The 15,182-nt window shown below is 38.6% G+C and overlaps 1 protein-coding gene and 1 long non-coding RNA gene across 9 annotated transcripts in view; one reads left to right on the plus strand and one right to left on the minus strand.

Annotated features, from left to right (window-relative positions):
* Positions 1–15,182, plus strand: part of ADGRB3 (adhesion G protein-coupled receptor B3) — a 644,987-nt gene that overhangs the window by 297,621 nt on the left and 332,184 nt on the right. For all 8 annotated transcript variants that reach the window (XM_070584837.1, XM_070584838.1, XM_070584839.1 and 5 more), the window contains one exon: positions 13,827–14,021. In XM_070584837.1, coding sequence (XP_070440938.1) covers positions 13,827–14,021 — 195 coding nt within the window. The remainder of the gene's footprint in view (positions 1–13,826; positions 14,022–15,182) is intronic.
* On the minus strand, positions 757–12,100 carry LOC103553873 (uncharacterized). The gene is made up of 3 exons (XR_545568.2): positions 11,745–12,100; positions 11,055–11,138; positions 757–893 (listed from the first exon to the last, which is right to left on the minus strand). It is a non-coding gene; the product is annotated as an uncharacterized lncRNA (long non-coding RNA).

Here is a 15,182-nt window from a genome sequence, read left to right on the forward strand (position 1 = left end):
ACTCAAGTCTTGGCTTGTATTTGCAACCTGAAATTGATACCATCATCTTAGCATCTCTGGAGATTTTGAAAAAGAGTAGCTGAGATATGAGATGTTAAATATTTACCAATTGTAAAAGAGCTATGTAGCTATGAGATACTAATGTCTACATGTACGGAAAATCAATGCATTGAGTTAAAAAATTATCTCAATTTTAGAACTCAGCATCTTATAAACTTGAACTGTGCATGTGGAAAAATACAGATTGATATAGATGGATAGATAGGTAAGTAGGTAGGTGCTTAGGTAGAAAGATGGATAGATGGATGGATGATGTTTAAGACTGATGTCACATGTATTTTTGTACATGAATGGTGTTTATTTACACATACAGAAATACACACACACTTATACATGCATACACACACACATCCAGTACTTGCCTAGGGATCATGATCTTCTCATTAACACATTCGGGACAGGATTGGACTGATCTGTGCCTTAAATAATGCTTACCTAATACATCAGCCTCATCCTGTAGACTCTAAACAGTCAATTGGAGATGGAAATGAAATCAGCTTCCCAGCAGCATGATTCTCTTCCTTCTGTCATTTCCTATACTTTGTCTGAGTAGCAAAGCTAGATAGTGTTTGTGACAGAGGACAGGTCTGACTCCCACAAATTCTTTAAATTTCGAATTTCTATAGATAGCTGGGGCAGGGGAGGGAGGGATGGAGGGAAGGCGGAGTCTAGGGGAAAGAGAGAGAGAGAGACAGAGACAGTGAATAGGTTTGCTTTATTTTTTTTCCCATATTCCCCAACTTCCATTTGAATTTTGCTCCAATGCAATGAAAGTCCTCAAGTGTCACACTTTTTTGGCCACCACCTCATTGCATAAATGCCCAGCACATTGCCTAAAAGAGGATAATACATTTTATTACTGCAGCTTATTTAGAGGAAAGAAAGACAACAATAGCCACCATAGTTTTTGTCTATAACAAATACTTATTGAGCCAAAAAGTATGCAAGTCTTACTGTTTTTTAATGAACAATTAGGAAACAAAGAACCCAGCAGTATGGTCTATCCAGCCAGGGGAACTAACAGATGATTTTAATTTTCAAATATTCATTAATTAAGTGGAGATGAGTGAGCCTGAGAGACAGGAGTTACTTGTTCTGCCATTTTTTTTGTAGTAGAGTATGGCTGGAACACAGCAAGTGTTGGGAAAGCAAGGAGAAGAAGCTAGATCAGTAGTTTGTTAATCCTGGCTGGACATTATAATCATGTGGGAGTTCTTAAAAAGTAAGATGGAGAGGTCACCCAAAGCCAATTAAATGGAGCTGTTAACACCCCATAGTACATATGCAATAAACATGAGCTTTGTTATTACTAATTATAACATTTATTTGGCATTCATATATATATATTTCTAATTGTATGGCCCTATCATGAAAAAAAGTGGACACCCTTCTTTTAAGTACTCAAGACATAGCACTTGACTGCCTTTTTATTCTTGTTGCCAAATTTCAAGTTTGTCAGAGTCCTCACTCCCAGAACTCAAATAATCATTGTAAAATCCAACAGTGACAAGGAAAAGTTGAAGAACATTACTTTCTTTAAAATGGACAGAAGCCTCTTTTATTTATTCTGGGCCACATGTTAAAGTTTTGGGATCTGAGTTCAACTTCACAATTCCAAGGTTTTTAATATGTGGTCTTGAATAAAATTATGAGTTCACTGTGTGTTCAGCAAATGATAGTAACTCACATTTATTGAATGCTATCTACCCTGAAGGAGCTGATTGAAAAGAAAATATTTGGAAAGAAGGTATTAATTAAGTCTTGATATTCTAAGCAATTCATATGTCAAAGTTCACAGCATATTTCAAGGTGAATAAATAGTGAATATTTTAGACTTGGTCTCTGTTCTAACTACTCAACACTGCTGTTGTGGCATAAGAGCAGCCATAGACAATAAGTAAACATGGCTGTGTTCCAGTAAAACTTCATACAAAAACAGGCAATGGGCTGAATTTGGCCCATGGGCTGAAATATCACTAACTCCTGGTCTGGAATATACATTTTTTTAAGTTGTATTTTTTTAAACTCCAGCTCTTAGAATTCTCCATGAAAGAAAGGACAAAGTCTATTTTGGCCTTTTTTCTTTTCTATTTTCTTTAACATTTTAACTGTAGTCATTTTAAATTCCTTATCAGAAAAATCTAATATCTAGATAATCTGTGAATGAGCTTGTTTTATGTTTTGTCAGTCGCATCATCTAGCATAGCTAGTAATTTTTGATTAAATGTTAGACATTGTGTAAAAACAAATGTAGGTTTTTCAGACAATGTTAATGTCCACCAAAAAGCATTCCTCCTTTCCTTGGTTATTCAGATACAGTGGGGAACTGATACTTCAGTGCATCAAGGGTTGATCTGGGTCAAGGATGTTTTGCAGTTTCAGTAAGTCTGTATCTCCCTAGTCCCCCTTTCTCCATCGTGTGTCTTACAGTCTTTGGATGGAGAGCCTATGTGTGCCCATCCTGTCAGCCCTGTGAAACTGTAGAAGATTTAGCTCTGCCCTTCAAAGGGAAAGCTCCAGGCTCCAGCTTTCCACCCAAGCAACTTCAAATGCATCAAATGTCAAGGGGGAGACCAGCTGGTTGCTTAAAGCTGGACTCCTCCCTCACTAGGCATTTGTTTCCAAACACCTACTTAAGGGATGAAGAAAACTGCATTCTGCACTTTAGAAGTTTTCACCCTAACTCCTCAGCTTTCCTGCACATGTCAAAAAATGTCAGCAAATGTCTCATGGAGAAAAACCCCAGCAAGATTTTTAGGGACACTCAAATTTCCAATATATTTCTCTAGCCTTTAGTAACCAAAAAACCTTGCTCTCTCTTTCTACCCTAGAGATCCTCTGCCTGGGCCACACCTGCCACTCACTTTTTGCCCAGATTTAGCACAACAACAGAAGTTGTTGGCTTGCCTGAGAAAGGATCTCCTGTTTCTGGAAATTTAGTTTATCTCATTCATAGCTCTCTGATGCTCTAAAGAGTATGATTTTTGTAATTTGTATTGATTTTTCTCATCATGGTGTCAAAAGCATTGGCCATACAGAAATTACTACACTCTACTAGACCAATACATTTCAATTGTATTATAAAGAAGAAAAAAATCTTTAGGCACATATGATAGTGTTTCCTAGTGAATTTTAAGAGAGTCAATTATATAGGTGTATAATGAAATACTTCTAAAATTATACTTTATTTCCTCTTTTTTTAAAACTCACAAAATATTACTGATTATATCTATAAAAGCCCAGGAAATTTTTAAGCTTCTTTCAGATTATGGATTTAGTGTGATTTGGAGAAGAAATGTTAGAGTTAGTTTTAACTGTTGAAATTCACTGACTTGAAACTTATTCATAGGATGATTTAATAGAATACACTTGTGCATAGAATTATATTTAGGCTAATGCCAAAGGAAAAAATATTATTCAACCATTCATCCATCCATTCAACTACCCATTAATTTATTCTACAAATATCCACTGAGCTTTAACTATGTGCAGCACAGTACAAAGACCTGGGAATCCAACTCGGATGAAACACACATAAGAAGTAAAAAATAAAGTAGACAGGAAAAGAGATACAATAATTACAAATTGTGATGTGTTGAAGGAAATTAGCAAAGTGCCCACATAGGGAATAAAGCTTGGGCACTGCTTTAGATAAGAAAGTCAGTGAGGTCTCTATGAGGAAATAATGTTTAAAACTGTGACTTGAAAGATGAGATAGATCTAGACAGCAAAGAGTGGAGAGAATGAGTTTGTTGGGGAATGAGTGTACCGTGCATTTGGAGGGAATAGAATGTGGAAAAACTTTGAGGTCTTTAAGGAAGTGAAAGGTGATCCAGTGGCCAGAGGTAGTGAGCAAGAAGAGAGTATCATGAAATGGGATTGGAAAAGTAGGTAGAGAGAAGTTATTCTGTGCCTTAAAGACCTTTGCTAGGAGTTTAGATTTTATTCTAAGTGCAGTGGGAAGCCACTGACAGTAAGGAGCAATGTGATTGAGTATAATTAAAGAGGGTCATGAGGCTGTTCTATGGAGAATAGACTGTTGCGTGTTAGGACTGGAAGCTGTGGAGCCTGCTGCAATAATCCAGATGAGAGATGATGGTTTCCTTTATTAAGGTTGAGTGAGCACATTTGGCTGATGCTGATGTCATTTTCTGAAACGAGGAAGGCAGGACAATGACGAATAGCTTGAGGCGGGTGAATTTAGGGATTGCCAAAGGTTGTACTGTGCTGAGGTTTGAGATAAAGACCTTTGAGTGCAGCTAGTCAGTTTAGTTGTGATTTTTCTCCAGCACAGTTGGGCTACTTGGATGCAGCCGCAGAAAAGTCATTTGGTGGAGCCAAAATGTTTTCCAAAGACTACATGTAGCACAGTACCTGGGAGCTCGTTAGAAATGTGGAATCTCGGACCCTGTCCCAGACCTCCTTAAGCAGAATCTGCATTTTGAAATTCCCTTTGTGCTTCATATGCACACTAAATTTAAGAAGCACTGTGGTCGATTTTATTTCAGGTTGAAGTTTTGGTGGATGAATGCAAAGAAGTTAAATGAGTGCTAGCCAGCTCCATACCGTCACAAGACATACAATATTTGGTGATAGCTAATTTTCCTCTCTGAGCACATGGGAGGATTGTGTTTTTTCACTCCTTGAAGTTAGGGGTATACATGTGACTAGTTCTGGCCCATTGGCTTTGTATGGAAGTCATCTTTGTCGTGTGAAGCCTGAGAATGTCATTGCCAGTGTAAAATCTCTCATCCTCCATCACCTCAGCCCCTGAATGATTATGAGGAACAGATGTTCCCTGATGGCCTGGGATGCATATGTAGTGTGAGTGAGAAACAAATCTGTGTCGTTCAGGGACACTGAGATTTTGGAGTTGTTTGTTATCACAGCATAACCTATCCCATTCTGAATGAGGCCACATCCCCAGAACTAGGGAACTCAAGCAATGGAAATAATTGAGAAAAGCCTTAGAGAATTACTGGGTTTCTTGATGCTCTGTGTCCCATTGAGGAGGTTTCGGAAAGTTTGGGTCCAAGTCTGTGACTGCTATCCTGCTTTGAGCTCATGGAGCATGCTCTAGGTCAGTCCCCTGCCTCAGAATGTTAATAAGAACTTCTAGATTTGTTTGGTGTTAAGAAAAGAAAACCCACCTATCTGTGTCCTTGGTGCACGATTTGTACTTTTGACTAATTCTAGCCAAAAACTCTGAAATTAAAGCTATTTCTAGATTTTTAGTGGATAGGTACATTTGCTGTGCTCTCGTTCTTATGTTGGAAATTTCCAGACTTTACAGGGAAATGTGCACAGTGTACACTTGACTCAGTTTTCTTTATGATTCAGTGTTTTCTCATAACAATACCTTGCAATCCTCGAATTCATGGCATCCTGTCTCTCACTGCAGGAATTCCTGGGGCAAGAAACCAAGATACCCAATGCCCCTGTGGCTGAATGCTATTCCCCTGGGTTCTGTGCAAAACATACATAATTTTTGCAGGGAAATTCTGCACTAAATCTCCCCATCACATTGTCTCTAGACAAGAATTGTCTTTTCAAATTTGAACTCCTAGCCCTAGGACGACGCCAAGATGAACACGATCTTTTTATATCAAATCTAGGGAAAATTAAGAACTATCCATGTGCTACAACAAAGGGTTTGCTTTTCTTTCCATACAGGATGATCTCTGTCTCTCCTGGAGACATCAGATATATTGGGAAGTAATTTAATACCATCATTTAGTGAGTGACTTTGGTCTTAGAAAATGATAGGGTTATGAACTGAAGCAGAAGATGTATATTTAGATTATTGTATTCTGAAAAGAAGTTTCTGGTGTAATTATCTTTTAATTGAAGCCACTTAGAATTTGAGAGCCTTTAATATACCTTACAGATGGACTGTAGGAGTTGATGCTGAAAATAATATATAAATCTATGATGTTTAAAGTGTGTCATTCACACACAGCAACTACGATAAACCTTTTTTTAGGATTCACACAATAGAGGCGAGTGTAGTTGGCAGTAGGAGGCATAAAGTGAAAAGAATAGGGTTATTTCAGAAGCACACCTACTCTTTAAACCGTGACCCTCACATCTCTCTATATAAAGAGCAAGGAGGCTTAATCCAGAACTATAAAAAGCAACTCTTTTTACACTTCAGTTTTTCCCTTTCACTGTTGATCTTGTCAACAGTATTAAATGAGAATGACACAGAAACTTTTAAGGCTTGTCCTTTGGAGTAAAAATGCTCACAGAGTTTTGCCATGTCAGCAGACATAATCACTGATAATTATACTTTTTAAAGGAAATATTAAAATTATAAACCTTTCTGAACTACTTCAGTGACTCAATTAAGAAAATTAGAAAATACAGCTCAGGCGAGATAGAATCCTTGGTTTATCTGTGGGGGCTTTTTCTGTCCACTTGAATAAAACTACTTACAAAATCTTCTATAGGTATTGGTAAAGGGCATTAGGAACACCTACACATTACATTCCAAAATGATGCCACCACTCAAATAATTGACAACACCTCGACAGCCTGGCAAGTTGCTTCAAAACTCTTGCTTCTTGTATTCTTTCTTTGTATGAAAAATATTTAATGTCTCCTTAAAACAAACGTGGTTGAGAATGATTTTTAAGTATTTAAGCATTTTGACAGTTTCTAACAAAAGCTTATGTAAAATATGAGCTAAGCCTGTGGTGGTTAGGAGCATGGACTCTGCAGTCAAGCTACCTGAGCCCACATCTTGGTGCCAGTCAGGAGCAATGCAGTCCTGGGGAATGCTCTTCACCCCACTATGTCTCTACTCCTTCGCCTGTACAGGGTGGGTGGCTATGGAATCTCCAGTGGTCGTTTTAAACTCAAATGGGGTGACTCACGTCAAACTCTTAGTCCTATGCTTGCCATATAACAGGCACTTGATAAATGTGATGTCGTTGTTGTTGTTGTTGTTGTTGTTGTTGTTCAAAAGGTAGAAGTTATATGACTATAACTATAGATGTTTAAAATTTCTAAAATCATTTGCCTACTTACACTAATTGGATATCTTTTGAAAGGCTGTTCTGGCAGGAAACGTAAAAGTTCTCCAATTATTACATATTTCTTTGTTTTGAATAATCATGAACTGCTATGTTTTTACCTTGTAAACTTTTCAGGTTGATAGTTATAGAAGGAAAAATAAAATCCTTCTGCAGTTTCAGTTTAATTTAGCAAGTACTTTGTGCAGATACTTTTGGGTGTCAGACAATATTCTAGAAATTCCAGGGGAAACAAAGATGAATAAGAAAGTACAGACCCCTTAGGAGTTCATGGTCTAGTAGAAATGATAAGATAATATAGTAATATATTATTATAATATAATATAATATATATAAGATTATATATATCTTATATAATATTATAACACTATAATAATATGAGATAAACCAAGATTACTTCTTTGAGGTTTGAAAGTAGAGATTATATCATGATTGCAGTTATTTGAAGAGAATTCAGGAAGGAGAATGGGAAGATAACAATTTAACAAAAGGATTTGAGGAGAACTTTAAGGTTACAGAAGATCGTGAGTCAGAGACCAAAGGCAGGATCCATGGGCTTTCTTTGAGAAATAGTGAGTAGTTCAGTTTGGTTGGTATTAGAAACCCTTGGCGGTAGTGGAAGAGGGAGATGGACCAAGCTGACACTTCACAGATCATACTGAGTTCTGCATAAACTGCAGCAAGAATATATTTTCAAATACTGTGTTATAGCCAAGCTCAAAAGAAACACAGAGAAATCCTTAGATACCAGAAATGAGGAAAAAATATCAAAGCCAGACCTATAGAGGAAAGCTGATAGTCCAGTAGCCTGTGAGAGTTTCATATTGTATGTGGGTCTTGGGTGCTAGAGGCTGAGATTCTAAAGCCCTCTTGGGAATGCTGACAAGACCCCCTCCCACACAAGCAGTGATGCTATACCAAGCCCACTGCAATAAGCCAGCACTATCTTGGCTGCTCTGGCCTCATGGGCTAGAAAAACCCCATCAGTCTAGGATGTGTCTAAGAAATTTGTAGTTCATACAAGGTTTGGGGGAGGAAGAGGAAAGAAATCTCCTTTCGGAAACAGAAACCCCTAGTCTGAGCCATAAACAGGAGAAGTTAAGATGAAAATTAGCATAAAATGAACTGGTATCATCCAACTGCTTGACGGCCCCAACCCTCAGAGAAACACACTCAGAACTAGTCTGTAACAGCTCTTTCACACACCCGTGACTTGGGCTTCCAAAGGGTAAATACATCCCACTGAATATGAATTTACAATAATTACAAATATCACTAGAGAGAATCAGCACATGCAGAAATCAGGAAAATTAACAATGCAAGAAGTAGAAATAATAGAAAATATGAAATAAACTATAACATATTTTTTAAAACAATTTGAGATAAAAGAAAGAACAGAAAGCACAGTTAAGGAATGGAAGAATATGAGAAAGATCAAATAGGACTTCTGTAAGTGGAAAATATTGTCATTGAAATGAATGAAGAGGATAAATAGCCAATTAGATACAATTGAAGAAAGAATTAGTGATCGGAAGTTAAGTGTGGAAAAAGATCACTCACTAGCCAGAATAGAAAGATAAAGAAATCAAAACTATAAAAGAACTTAGAAAATGAAGAATAGAATGAGAAAGTTTAGTATACATTTAACAGAAATATACATAATAGAATAGAAATGTATTCCTAATAGAAAGAGACCACAAAGAGATTGAAGGAGAGGCAACATTGTATGAGTTACTACATAAGAATTTTCCAAAGTTGAAGACAGATAAGGTATTCAGATTGAAAAAAAGTTCTGAATATATAAAAGCAAATCCACATAAACTAAGTTTGCGTTATACTAATGACAAAAAGAAAAGTTTTAAAAGCTACCACAAACAAAAGACTGGTAATCTGCAAAAGATTGAATAACTGACAGGAGACTGCACTTGCAGCAAAAGAGAAACTAAAATCACATTATAAAAATGCCAAGAGGAAAATAAAAACATCCCCATCATCTAAAAGATCAACTGAAAGTGAGTATAACTTGAAAACAATCAAAGATTGAAAGAGTTACCATTCACAGAACATTACTAAAATCATTACTAAAAACTTTTGAAGAAAGAAAATACACTTGGAAAGCAATGATTAAGAAAGAGTAGTGAATAAATAGATTGATTAAACAGTATTACTAGTTTAAAGATCAATAACAATAATAATTGTAGAGACTAATTTGAGGAATTCAAAAGCAAGGTGGATTAAATTACTAAATAGCAATAAAGATGGAAGAATAAGACACAAATAGTCAGTAACTGAATAGAAACAGGAGGAGAAGAGGACTGGGTGCATAAAATGAGATAGTGAGATAGATAAAAGATTGGAATTGTAAGTTAGGATTATATTTGGATGGGCTTATAAGTCAAACTATGAAGACTGTAGTTGATTTTATATAAAACGGGATAGATTTTGGTGGTGGTGGTTTTTTCTTTAAGCAGAGAAGTGACGTGTTCAGAGATGTGCGAGGTAGGGCAGTTTGGCATGGGCAAAGACTCAGGAAGACCGATTAGGGCACTGTTGTAATGAGTATGATGAGAGTCTTGAAGATCTGTACCAGGATTCATCTCTCACTCATAGGTGAAAAGGATGGATGTGAGAAACACTACGTGGCTAGTACTTAGAGGAAGTGGAAGGAAGATGGTAGAAGAAAAAGGGGAGACAGTCACTGAACATCCACTTTTACCCTCTCTCTTTGTATTAACCCACCCTAACAACCACATGATGATGTCTGCTTCTTTTTACAGACAAATCAAATGATCCTAGGAAAGAGGCAAATAATTTGTCCAGTGGCCTTACGTAGTAAATATCAGAACCACAATTTAAATCCAGTTTTGTGACTCCAGCTGCTCTTTAAATAACATAGTAGTGAGATTCCCAGAGAGAACGCTTAGTAGGTAATTGAGTTTAATTTGCAACTTGAAGAGTTGTGGGGTTCAGAAGTCATGCTTCTGATTCCAATTTTGAAGAGAAACAGAAAGACAGAAGTTGCAGGAATGTAGCAATATGAGAAGTTGGTATTTAAATAAGATATCCAGTATCAGGCCATATTTCTGAGAGAGGGAAAGATTGAGGAAGAAGAATTGGGTAGGATTCAAGATCATAGAGAAAACCATGGAGTTAAATCATCGAGACAGAAACCCAGGAGGAGAGGCAGAACGCAGGGGAAGGGTGATGTGAAATGAGAAAAGGCGAGGTGAGCAAGCCCAGTGTGGACGCTGCCTCTTCATGATCCAGAAAAGAGGAAGACGGTCCAGCGGGTGGACATGGATGTGTCATCCCAGAAAAAGGTAGCAAAAGGGTAGCAGGAGGTAGAGAGAGAACCTTTCACAGCACACTTGTATCGTGGAAGAAGGTCCAGACACGGGAATTGGTTGTCAAATAATATGTCATGGATGGAAATCTGTCTTATCTGAATACTCTTTATACCCTTTATAAATGCTACCAGTAGTCTACACTAGCATGTACAGATATTGCAAGGTATTTGTTCTGGGTGCTTTTCATTGACAGTGCCAGGAAGGATGCTAATTAGTGGCCATTGTGAGAGCTGGTGCTGTGATTTGGGCACCTGTCTGCAAAGAGCGGGACTGAGCACAGCCCATTCCATATAAGCCCGCTCAGCAGCTGTCAGCTGGCGTTGGCGTTAATTTACTACTGACCTGGGCCACATTTGACGCTGGCCCAGGCATTAAAGCCCGCCTTGCCCGTCTCTGATTAGTTGCGCCATCCAGTGCCTCCTGTACTATTTTTATCGCAAATAGAAAACATGTCTAAATGTTTTATTTCTCAAGATTCGAGTCAATGCCGTGATGTTTTTGTTTGAGGGGAAGGATCATTAGATGTGTGCAAGTTAGACCCCTCACAGGCAAGGGGATATGTTGCCAGAACAGTGGATACAGGGCTGATTGGCAGTGGTCAGATGGTGTTTACCTTGGCAGCCAGTACTGCATTCAATTCCTGACGGATGGCCAGCGAAGTCCTCTGCGGCTTGCGATGGGTATCGCCAGCACAAAACTGCAGACAGAATTTTATGACATTTTTTAGGTTAGACCCTATTAATTTGCTTTCTCTTCAAAATCGTCTTCACACTCCACCTACTGACCAGACACTTTCGAGCCCAGAAGCTGCACCTTCTAAGGCAGTGGTTTATTTATCTTGTGCTATTTGATACCAATGTTTTCTAAAGTTTATGTTGATGAGCGAGTTAGGGCAGCTTTCAAGTGTGCCTAACTTAATCCTGAGACCTAATGTGAGCATAGAAGGAAGTTATTCATTCATCCATTCATTCATGTAATTCATTCATTACTGTATTGAGTAAGTCCTCTAGGTGCTGGGAATATAATATAAATACAGTAGACAAAGTTTTCCTTCACAAGGCTTATATTCTAATGGAGGAGACAGAAAAATGGATAAGCCAAGAGACAGATGGCACAATGGCAGGTGAGGTTGGCACCATGAGGAAGAGTAAGATGATTGAGGTTGACAGGAGACCACTTCAGATAGGGAGTCAGCTAGGAGCTCTCTGACGAAGTGACAAAAAAGCAGGTGAGTCTCTATGGGGAGACTCTTCCAGGCAAAAGGAAAGGCAGTTCAAAGGCCCTGAGGCAGGCAAGTACTCACTGTTGCTGAGGAAGCTCCAGCATGACCAGAGCACGTGGAGCAGGAGGAAGGTGGTAGCCATCTCCAGGAGCTGTACCATGCGGAGCACACAGGCCACATGAGGCAAGGAGCTTCTTGGGTGCAGTAACTCGTGTTGATTATCTGAGGCTGTGTGGGGTCCTTTGAATTACAAAAACGATTGTTAAAACTTTTTAACCATGTAGGCGTATTTTTCAAATCTTAGAAGAGACATGGCAAACTGAGTCTCCAATGGGCTCAATAACATAAATAATAAATTGAACAGTTTAAATAAAAACCTAGGCAGCCCTGGCTCGGATGCCCATTGCATTGTGTGATGTCATAAAGGCATTGTTTTTAGCATATAATCACTGAATTCACCCTGTCAGACTTCTGCTGTGCCACGCTCTAGGGCTGTCAATAAGGCAGAAACCCACCCTCAGGTTCAGAAGGACTACTGGGGCAGGAAGACACTTAAGCAAATGATTATAATTCAGTGGTGTCGAGCCATGTGTATGTGAGGTAAGGGAGAGCACAGAGAAGAAGTTGATTAACTCTGTTTAGATATTTAGAAGAACCAGGACGAAATCGGAGGGCTGTGTAAACATGAGATAAAGTAAGGCAGGAGGGTGGTATATCCAGTACAAAACCTGAAGTTACGGAACACGTGGCTGGAACAGAAAATTACAAATCGTCATCAGGAGTGGGCTGGGGAGTGGGCGGAGTTCAGCCCAGCGGTCCGTATCATGATGGCAAACCAGCTGGCTTCTCCTCCGAGGGTCAGTGTCCTTCTGATCGGCCAAATCTGAGTCTGTGTCATGATGGAACATGTTGATGTCGCTCTGCAGCCATGGGCATCACAACTAAAGATAGGCGAGGCTGGTGGTTGACACTGTACCCATCCTTTGGGCTGTGGTTAGTGGTTGATGACTGTCATAGAGCAGAGACACGAGAGAATGAAAGAGAAAATGGGGAGAAATGAACTGCCTAAATATGTTAGGTTTGTAGCATAACACAATGGAGATGGAGCATGTCTTGGAAGATTTTAGCTTTACTGAAATATTTTTAGACAGTTTTAGAGACAAGAAAAGTAAAAAGTGAAGTGTCAAGATTACGCTTTTTAAAATACATTTTTAAAGACAATTCCTAACTTTTGGATTATTTCAGGTTACTTATCATCCTTTAAAGGATTGATGGGCACATTTCTGAATGGGAAATTGATCATTGCAATTATTACACCTCTATCTTTTATTTCAATATTTCTCTGTTGTGTTAGTTCTTGATTATTTCAGCGTATATAAAAATATAATGGGTCTTGCCAACTCTTTGCCCTCTCTCACCTGACCATTCTTCCACATTCCAATATGCTTTTCCTCCCTTAAACTGCGGGATAAGCAGATGTGACGTTGACAGCAGATTGCTCCTCCATCAAGCTAGTTTAAGCTTGGCATCTCAGTGCTTCGTTCTGCTGCTGAAGACCCAGCTGAGAGTTTGTGTGTCTTCGTCGTTGTTTGTTTCTTTTTACAATAAAGCTAAAGTACCTAGCTTTCAGTCATAGTAGACCTCCAAAGTTGAGATATTTTCTTAAACCAAAATGTCCTGTGACAGCTTTTATTTGCCTCTATTTAAAGATGTGTTTATTTTAAGAGGAAGGTAAAAATGATTAAGCTCAGCTTGTTCATGAAAATCGACATTTTGAAGTGATTATAATCTCCCATCTCTGATCACACCTTACTGGACAATCTCCAGTGTTTACTACATGCAAAAGTATTTTTTATTTTTACTTCAATTAAAAACCTAAATTAATACACGCTTTCCCTAACGGGTTGAATTGAGTGTTCTGAGAACTAAAAAAGGCGAGTTCGTCAAGCCTGCCAAAGTGTACACCCTCATTAGCTTTTGTGTGCTGGCTGTTTATCCATCTGAGTGTAGGATGCACACATGAACAGTTTTGAAATTCTCCCAAGTGTTGCAAGACTATTTCAAAGTTGACTCTGCAATTTTAAATATATTTGTTGGATGACGATATGTAGAGAAATAGTCATGAAGATTCTGATGTTTGTTCTGTTCCTTTGACCATCACAGATCAAAGAACACCTTGCTAAGGGGCAGCGAATGCTGGCAGGTGATGGAATGTCCCAGGTGACCAAGACACTGTTGGATTTAACTCAGAGGAAAAATTTCTATGCAGGCGATCTTCTGATGTCCGTGGAAATCCTCAGAAATGTGACAGACACGTTTAAAAGGGCGAGTTACATCCCTGCCTCTGATGGCGTCCAGGTAAGGGAGGCAATCCCTTGGAGGTGCAATCAATTTTTGGCCCTGGAAGCCAGCTCAGCCATCTTGGGGACAGCCTGGCCTGGAGGGAGCAAGCTCTAATTCCTGCAGGGGAGACGTCGGGGCTGTGCTTAGGGTGAGCACTGGAAATGACCTCAATTCCCTTAGTCATCCCATTCCCCGGTGTCCTGGACCATAGAACACAGAATGCACTGCAGGGAGATGCTGAATGGGAATGTGTGTGAAGTGTTTGGAGCCCTCAGATAAAGGCACTATAGAAAATTCAAGGTTGTATCATGGATATTTTATTCCTACATTTAATATCACCATCTTGCCATAGGAGACCATTAGAAGTACATTAAGCATAATGAAAGCACATTAACCATAATATGCAAAGAAGGCGCCATTTAAGTTTTGTTTGGGGTTTTGCTATTAGAAGGAGGAAGGCTATGTTTAATTTTGTGGAACCATTTCCTGAAAATATCAGGCAAATCGAGAACAGTCTGCATAGGAAAATAAGAAATGCAATAACTCCTCACAGTGTATTTTCCTTGTCATGGAGACTTCTAGAGCAACATCATTCATCTCCATAATCAAGTTTAAGTACTCACCCAATTTCAGGATTGCCTTGGCCATTAACACAAAGCTCATTGAATGGCAAACAAAGCATATTTAAATGCAGCTCTAGTTTGCATTTCAGATTAACTCTTTGCATGCTGTAGGCTGGAGTCTACTCCTGCCAAGAATGATGGGTTGATTTCTGTATTTCCAGCGTAATGTTCTTCCTGTATCCCTGCATAAAGTTCATTAAGGTAAAAGTTTGGCAAAACTCCCAGATCAGATAGTTTTCTTTCTACCTACCCTTCCTTTGGGAGTTTTATTTGCAATTGACTTGGAGAATGCAGAGGATGTGGTTTTTTGGTTTTGTTCCTTGTTTTCTTTTGCTTTGTTTTAATCAGCTATCAATGCCCTGATTGTATATAGGCGCATATATCACTTCAATTATATGCATATGCCACTGAAAGTAACTGCAATGAGTATTATTGGCGCTGCATTCTCTATTATATCACCAGTGTCCAGGAATACATTTTTAATTGTAAAAATACATTGGGAGGGTGGGCTAGAAAATTATTGTCATTTGAGCATTTCAAAGTTGCTTTTTTT

Source organism: Equus przewalskii, chromosome 19 (genome assembly GCF_037783145.1).
Source record: "Equus przewalskii isolate Varuska chromosome 19, EquPr2, whole genome shotgun sequence".
Taxonomy (NCBI): Eukaryota; Metazoa; Chordata; class Mammalia; order Perissodactyla; family Equidae; genus Equus; species Equus przewalskii.